This window comes from Octopus bimaculoides, chromosome 4 (genome assembly GCF_046866305.1).
Source record: "Octopus bimaculoides isolate indiv1 chromosome 4, ASM4686630v1, whole genome shotgun sequence".
Classification (NCBI taxonomy): domain Eukaryota; kingdom Metazoa; phylum Mollusca; class Cephalopoda; order Octopoda; family Octopodidae; genus Octopus; species Octopus bimaculoides.
This window is the reverse complement of record NC_142931.1, coordinates 98,391,610-98,400,653: the sequence shown is the minus strand read 5'-3', so window position 1 is coordinate 98,400,653 and position 9,044 is coordinate 98,391,610. Positions and strand designations below refer to the sequence as shown.

Below are 9,044 nucleotides of genomic sequence, written 5' to 3'. Positions count from 1 at the left end.
AATTTTTATCGTTGCTTATCTTATCAATAAACCAAGTAAAGTAGTAGAATCCGAAAAATATTTGTAATTTCTGCATCGACAAATAGTAATTTTTGTACTTTCCTCAAGCTCTTAATTCCTGAAAATGTCGTAGGGACGCTGTCGTGACTTTGGACGTAGATGTGGCCATTCATTTGAGAAATGTACATGCGATGGCAAACAAGGTGAAAAGAAAACAACTTTTTGACTATTACACAGAAAACTAGTCTATATTTTGTAAATCCTGACCATACAATGTTATATACAGCCACAATGGAAGAGACAGTGTTTGGTCTAAAGCAAATAGCACATAATGCATGAAATTTCAGTCCCTTCTCAACTTATTTACAAGTTTATTTTGCGTCATTTTCACAAACACTATGTTCACGTCATTCATTAAATGCACTACACATTATCTTGTGTAATACCGATTATGATTTCTTTTTCAGCTTCATTCATTGCAAGTGCTTTCACTATTGGTCGTCGTTATGTTTATATAAAACGCAAGATCGCCAAACGTTGTTGCCCATCCCTCTCCAGGTCAACCACAGCCAAGTCTCCCAGAGTGAAAAAATAGTGGAATAGTACTTTTTGACATTGAAGAAAAGAAAAGCAAACATTGTTTCACTGAGATTTGAACCGAGTCGGATCGAATACTGTATGACATTCTATCCAACACTCTCACGATTCGGCTATTTCGCCGTCTTATGCTAAAACAACCGAAACAGTAGAAATAATGTTATACAGTGAGAACGAAAAGAAAGTGTGATGTTTTGAGTAGAACTCTTCGTCGAAGAGAAATAAAATGTCTACTTGAGTTGAAAGACAACTATATTAATCATTATATTACACATACAAGCTAACGAGGGATTTCTGTGAGGGCACTCGACCTGCATTAAACAAAAGTCAGATTTTTCTCAGATCGTACCTGACTGTTTTATATAAGGACAAAAAAGAAACATCCGTTAATATGACCTTATATACTACTAAAAGATGGCTAGAACGCTTTTGACCTCAGGTTTTTATGATCAGGGTTGATATGAGACTAAACTCCACCATTGTATGTATTGCTTCATAAGGCAGTGTTGAGGCAGAATTGTTAACACGTAAGGCAAAGTGTTTAGCTGCATTTCTTCTGGGTTTATGTTTTGAGCTCAAATTCCACCGATGTCGACTTTGTCTTTTGTCCTCTCAGGATGGATAAGTACCAGCTGAGCACTAGGATCGATATAATCGGCTAACTCCCTCCACCAAATTTTCAAACCATGTGTCTACAGCAGAAGCAATAATATTTATTGCTTATGGTTTATCCCACTGAAAATCTGTATCTATCTATTGACATATGAATATTGTGACGGCAAGAAAGTAATTTCGGTTTTTTAGTGTGAAATAAAAGTAATTTTTTTATACAAAGAATGAACTTTATTCAATTATGTATTTTCCATAATGTTCGGTGACCTTTTTGCCAACTTTCTAGCAACTTCATGATTCTGTGTTCATAGAACTTCGGGTCTTTATCAGTCAAAAACTAAAGTAAGTGCAATTTCAGGTTATCATTATTGAAAGTTTTACCGTTCAAAGAATTTTACAAACTTCGGAATCTGATGGTGCAAGGTCAGGGCTATTTGGTGGATGTGACATCACTTCCCAACCAAGCTCCAATAATTTTTCATGAGTTAGCAAAGACGTGTGGTCTAACGTTGTCATGGTGGAACATGATTCCTTTACGATTTGCTAATTCTTTGATTGCTTCCTCCAGTTTCGTTAGTTGTTGACAGTAAACATCTGAATTGATTGTTTGGTTCCTTGGAAGCAGCTCAAAATATACAAAACCTTTGTAATCCCACCAAATTGACAGCATGACCGTTTTTGATGCAATTCAGCTTTTGATGTAGCTTGTGCTGTTTCATTACACTTGGACCATTACCATTTTCGATTGATGTTATTGTAGACAATCCATTTTTCATCACCAATGATTCATTTAAAAAAACAGTCGATTTTATTGTTTGAGATGCATATCACAAACATTGATTTGTTGTGTTAAGTGAATCTCTTTCAATGTATCTAGAATCCAAATATCAAGCTTCTCCATGAGTCCAAGACATTTTAAGTGATTTTCAATTGTGTGTGATACATTTAACCTATCTGCAATCTCTCTCACAGTTATATGACAACCAAATTCAATTATGGCTTTGATTCAGTCATCTCAACTTCAGTAGGTCGACCAGAATGTTGGTCGTCTTTGAGAGAAAAATCTCCAGAACAGAATTTTAAAAATTATTCCTGATATGTGCATTCTGTTAAGCAATCAACACCATAAACTTCACATATCTCTTTGTGAGCCTCAGCAGCTTTCTTGTCTTTATGGAAATAAAATGCAAAATATGGCAAAAATGTTCATTTTTGTACTCCATATTAAAATTGACACTGAACTAACAGCTGTAAACAAAATTACATGCAATTTGCTTCTAAAGTAAGCTAAATGTAACAGCTATCAAATGTCAAAAGGAAAAATATCATAACATTGACAAAAGTCATTAAAAAAATCATAACCATACTTATGTATTTGTTTTCACTATCATCTACTCATTTTAACTTTCTTCTGCTTTTCTAGGTTTTTTCCTCCATAGATTGGAATCATTCAGACATTTATTTATTCAGACATTCTGAATAAAATAAATTTTATTTCTAAATTTATGAAATATGTGCTATCAGAAGAGGTTACTTCTGATGTTTTGGCAAAAATTTTCATCATTAAGCTTGCTTCCCAACCACATGGTTTCAGGTTCTGTTCCACTGTGTGGCACCATGGGCAAACGTTTTCTACCATAGCCTGGGGCCGACCAAAGCTTTGTGAGTGGATTAGGTAGACAGAAACTGAAAGAAGCCTGTTGTGTATATATATATATATATATAGGGAGAATTCATAAAAAAACAAAAACAAAAGACAAAGACAGGTGGTGTGGTGTAGACAACAAACAGATGTATTAGTTTAATACTTGGGAAATGAAAAAGTCTTTAATGTTTCAAGCCTACAATCTTCCACAGAAAGGAACACAGAAAGAAGCAAGGAGAGAAAATAAGGAATGTGTAGTGGCTAGCGATCTATCATGGCGAATCATATATATATATATATATATATATATATATATATATATATATATATATATATATATATATATATATAGATAGATAGATAGATTATATTAGAGGAAAAATCAAAACCAAGGCAGAATGAGTATCTCAAGTCATTTAGAATAATTTAATTTGTTTTACCCTAATTATAACATAGTCATTAGCCTGCACAAATATCTCAAAAGAGGAACATGCTGGATGGATTATTTTAGCAAAATATGGATAATAAACCAATATGCAAAATGAGCTTCTGTTTGATTAAAAATAAGGTTACCATATGTGCCAACTTGATTGGGGCTATTCCAGTGTCACAATGTTATCCTGGTGTTCCAGCCCATTTGAAATTCTGCTCTGTTTTTATTTATTCAATTATTTTGTTTGTGTGTATACCAAAATACAGAGTTATTAAAAAAGAATGAACCAATTTCATTATGCAATAAGGAAAAACTCCAACTAAGTCACAAATATTTTCTCACAATCAACTTTTATTTCCTGTCTTACAAGTGTTCAATGTGGCCACCACCTGCAGCATGGGCAACATCAATGCATTAAGAGAATTCCTTCCAGACACGTTTTAGCTTGGTCTGTGAGATCCCCAGACCTCACCATGTGTGATTTTTTCTTGTGGGGATATGTAAAAGATTGTGTTTATGTTCCACCGCTACCCACTAACCTCAATGACCTTAAACATCGAATAACAAAAGTGATCAACTTGGTGGATCGTGATATGTGTCTGGGAGGAATTCTCTTATCACATTGATGTTGCTCGTGCTGCAGGTGGTGGCCACATTGAACACTAGGAAATAAAAGTTGATTGTGAGTAAATACCTGTGACTTAGCTGGAGTTTTCTATTGCTTTTCTTTATTAATATATATTGCATAAAGAAATTGGTTTATTCTTTTTGAATAACCCTGTACTGAAATCTAGAAGAATTTAATTTTCTGGGGTGTTTATACTTTCATCCTGGTTTCACAGAAAATGTGCAAGACATTGATACTCACTAGCTTTTCTAACATGTCATGAAACACCTTTAGCAGGAACCCAAAATGGATTTAAAGCTAAAATCCTCTTCACTCTCATGTGAAAACAACAATATTCAAAACTGTTCTTATGACTAACCCCCATCCCCATCTTAAAAGAAAAACATTGTCACTGAAAAAATATCAAAAAGCAACCAAAAACAGTCAGCAACAAGGAGTTTACTGAGGCTGAGAGAAAATGTTCTCTGAATTCTTACCTATCCATACTTTAATAACTAAATATTGGGCTTCGTATAAGACATGTTTTCTACAAGAAACAGAAACTGCAAAACTTGGACAATTCAACCTGTTCCCCTGATAATTCCCCTCAAACTTCAGAAGTATGCATACCATGCACCATTGACAACTGACCAAGAGAGTTTCTCTCTTATGCTTACCATTTTTATTTAATCTTTTTCTGTCTTGACCAAGCTAAGATAGCAACAGGGAACTGCTTGATTTTTGACAAACAAATTCAATTCTTTTCCTTCGCACAAGCACACACTCACACTTACGGGAGTACACACCTCTCCACTGAGTATTCATATTTTCTTTTTTTTTTTCTGTGTACACAAGCAGGATGCAAACATGGATCATTCAGTTAAGTAACAATATTTTTTCTGCTTCATGAACAGACAATTTGATCTGTATGTTTTTCTTGCTATATTATTAACTGTGTAACTTTGACACCTGAAGTTGATTGGGTTTATTCACTGGCAGTTTTACATGTCAATGTCTAAACTAATATTTCACTTTATCTTGACACTGAACCATTAAAAAAAGTTTTGATTTATTTTCACAATGAAGATTAATCTTTTTTGATAAACAAAGTAAAATGTGATAACTGTTTTGTATATTCCTCTGAAGCACATGGAGGTAAGTCAGATATCTCAGCGATACAAGGCATCACCACAGTTAGATATTTTTCTAAAGAGTGAGAAAGAATGAAATTAGAGCTTCAAGACAATTTACTGTTTGACAAAGTTCGTCACTAAACTTTTTGAGCCAAAGTTTTGTCTACCACAGATAAAATGTGAAGCCATGGTTTTAAATGTAATTGCATCAATGGTTACATCTGAACTTTTTAAAAGATCTAGCATGGAAAAATTTTGTGAGTCACTATGAGGACTTCAAATCAAAAAGCTACCTTTCATTACTCGATGTTGGTCAGGGAGTACAAAGTAAATTTTTGTGTATGCACACTGTTCCAGGTGAGATGGCTGAAATCTTGACTAATACCTTAGTCTCAGTTATTGACAGACACAGGAAAAGGTTCTTGGATTTTATGGAAACAAATGCAACGCAAATTTTAGTGGCAAACAACATATTCAACAAATTAAAAACCAACTTTGGAAGGGACCTTGTGGGCATTGGCTGTGGTGTACACATTATGCTCAACTATCTCCAAATAGTAGTTGATTTATTATCAAATGAAAGGTATAAAAGTATGGGTGAAAAATACCACTTGACAATAAAACATGTACAATTTATATATACAGTGTGAGAGCGAAAATTGTGATAACATAGGAGAGAAATGTGTCCATATGGATGATGGTGCACTTGCATTTAATGATTCTGCAAAGAAAGAGGCTCGGAAATGCCATTATGAAAGAGGAGAGTCTGCCAAATGTTGACTCAGTTTAGGGACCAGCTTTCTGAATTCACAGTACCTTGTTAGATAAAGCAATTAAGGCCCATAAGGAATCACTGCTGAGATGCTTAAACTATCTGGCGGCGTGGGTTATGATCTAATCAACCATATTGTAAATCAGGTGGTACACAAAGGAGTCATACCCAATGACTGGTGTAGCAGCAGCATAGTCGACTGCTACAAAATGTAAAGGTGATGCCTTTGAGAGAAATAATTACAAAAGTATCATATTGTTGGATCAGGTGCTGAAAGTTACGGAGAGGGTCATAACCCAACTAATTAGGGAGAGAGTTAGTCTAGATGAGATGCAGTTTGGTTTTATGCCAGGGAGAAGTACCACTGATGCTATATTTCTGGTAAGGCAGCTGCAGGAGAAATATATAGCCAAAGATAATCCTCTGTACTTGGCTTTTGTCGACTTGGAGAAAGCCTTTGACAGGGTCCCCTGATCTCTTATCTGGTGGTCAAAGGGATAGACAAGTGGTTGGTGAGAGCTGTACAAGCCATGTACAGGGATGCTGTCAGTAAAGTGAGGGTTGGCAATGAGAATAACGAATTCAGGGTACAAGTAGGGGTTTGCCAAGGATCACTCCTCAATCCCCTCTTGTTCATCATAGTCTTACAGGCAATAACAGAGGAATTTAAGACAGGCTGATGACCTTGTTCTTATAGCTGAATCACCACCAGAAAACTAGAGAAGAAATTTTAGGTATTGAAGCAAGGTCTAGAATTGAAGGGCTTTAGAGTCAATCTAACAAAAACCAAAGTCTTAGTAAGTAGAAAGGCAGACAAATCACAAATCCTTTCAGGTAGATGGCCCTGCTCAATCTGTAGAAAAGGTATAGGTAGAAATTCCATAAGATGTACCTGGTATAAGCTATGGACACATAAGAGGTGCAACAACATCAGAGGAAGGTTTACAGAGAAAATAGCATTTTACATTTCCATTACACATAAAATAATTTTCTCTCAATTTTAATCTGGTTTAAAATCATTCTATTTACTTTCCACTCCAGATTCTAATTTTCTCTTTTTTCCTTCTTTTCTTCCTTCCTCGTCCAACATACTGTCTCGTAACGTTGCATTATCCAACGGTTTTTTCAAATAAGATATGTAGCAATCTTCCCTACTCGCAGTTGTCACATTCGGTAATAATGTCTTACAGTTGAGTTGATTCTTATGTATTTCCCTGAAGAGAAGATTACATCTTTCTCAACATCACTCATTCCTTTGGAATGACCAATTGTAATCTTCGAAACATATGTCGGAAATAAAAGAAATCATTTAACACATGCGTATAACTCCATTTATTTAATCTTATACTTATTCAAAATACCTCAAATTAACAGGGAGTTTCTACCTTGTAAACAGGAGTTACACCAGTTATTTTGTGAACTTTTGCTACCCTGGTAATTATTAACCAATTTATTTTGTCAGAGTTAATTGTTAACTAAGAGAAAATAAGTATATATAATTAAATATATATATATATGTGTGTGTGTATGTATATATGTGTGTGTGTGTGTATTATGTATATGTATTTGTGTGTGTCTGTGGTTGTCCCCCCCCCCGCCATCGCTTGATAACTGATACTGGTGTGTTTATGTCCCCATAACTTAGAGGTTCGGCAAAAGAAGCCGATAGAATGAGTACTAGGTTAACAAAGAATAAATCCTGGGGTCGATTCCTTCTACTATCACCTTTTGAGGCAGTGCTCCATCATGAACGCAGTCAAATGACTGAAACAAGTATATATATATATATATATATATATATATATTAAATATATACTTTTATAAAACAAATTTTACAAAATATATAGTATCTGTTAACAGTCTTAGCCAAAAACTCACAGTTGAGTTTTTGTATATATATATGTATACATGTCTCTTAAAGGATAGAGCTCAAAATCAATGCATTGAAGATACTTTATTGCAGCAACAATTATAATAACAGAAACAACCACAATAAGCCAAACCTATGCACGAAATCCCTCGCCATAAGGCGGTTTATTATTTACGCTTACATCGATACCTCTGTGGTGTTGTTTTGCATTTATAATAAAATTAATATATACATATAAAAATAAATATACAGTACAGTTCTGTTTCTACTTCGCGGGTTTTCACCTATCGCAGAGCTTTTTGGAACGTAGCACCCGCGATAGTCGAGGAATTACTGTACACACATACCGCTGTCAATCAGCAGTAATGGAATGTGTTTTTTCATAAACACTATTTTCAAAAGCCATTCTTAACCGGATCTCACCGATGTCGCAATCGACCGTACCGTTGAGTTCATGGTAAACTACCAGTTCGTCATTTCTGTTTTCTTTTAAACACGTTGTTTTCTATTTTACTGAATACAGTCTTTATTACACCACTATGTGAGTTTTACTACTTTCATTTACTTTATAACTATAAAACGATTTATATGCATTGTTAATTTTTAATATTTCCATTTATATTTTTCTTTGCATCACATTTTGCCTTTCTATATGGTTTGATAGTGTGTAGAGTTTTAACCTTTCAGAATCCGGCATTTTTGTTTTGGTGCTCGCTCTAATGTTTTCAGTTGAAAATATTTTAATGATAAATTAAACGGAGAATATCCTCAAGAAATTATTGAAACTATAAAATAGGGAGAAATCTTGAGAAATTATTAATAAAGTACGATATTACAGCGTGTAATGTAAGCAAACGCGTTACACCAGCAACGAACTTAGTCTGGGACTCGGTTTCATTTCCTAGTTATAACTATTTTACTTTACATCTGGAAACTGTTATTCGATTTGTTAGAATGTCGCAATGAAAATACCAAAACAGTAAACAAATCGCCCTCAAGTAACATCCAACTCTCTTAAATAGGTCAGTGTAGTAATTGACACTCGTAAAATGCCGGTATGGTCATGGCTAGAATGACTTTGATCATAGTTCTGCTCTATCAAGGTTGACCAGATACTAATCCATTAGGCCTGAATGTCACAACTGTCTTATTTCAAACATGAAACAGTTGATTAGTCGAAACATGTCCATTATTTAAAACCCAGCTTCTATTTTTCTTTTTCGTTCGTTCATTAATTGATATTCAGACGAAAGTAAAGAATACGCACACCCGGTGTTTTTGTTACGCCGAAAACGGGTAGTGTGCGTATTCTTTACCTCCGCAGATGTTTAATTAAGAATATTTCAATTAACTATCATCTTCAAGTAATTAAAAG

At 34.5% G+C, this 9,044-nt stretch overlaps 1 protein-coding gene and 1 long non-coding RNA gene across 3 annotated transcripts in view; both read left to right on the top strand.

Annotated features, from left to right (window-relative positions):
- Nucleotides 1–65: 65 nt before the first annotated feature.
- On the top strand, nt 66–2,209 carry LOC149136161 (uncharacterized). Its single transcript, XR_016241618.1, has 2 exons — nt 66–203; nt 468–2,209. It is a non-coding gene; the product is annotated as an uncharacterized LOC149136161 (long non-coding RNA).
- A 5,629-nt stretch (nt 2,210–7,838) lies between these two features.
- Nucleotides 7,839–9,044, top strand: part of LOC106876835 (RCC1-like G exchanging factor-like protein) — a 48,908-nt gene continuing 47,702 nt past the window's right edge. Inside the window, exon 1 of one of the 2 annotated variants that reach the window (XM_089351075.1) lies at nt 7,839–8,126. In XM_089351075.1, the coding sequence (XP_089207201.1) occupies nt 8,124–8,126 (3 nt within the window). In that variant the 5' untranslated portion in view covers nt 7,839–8,123. Of the gene's footprint in view, nt 8,211–9,044 lie in introns of both variants that reach the window. The other variant, XM_052967296.2, reaches the window with a different exon arrangement.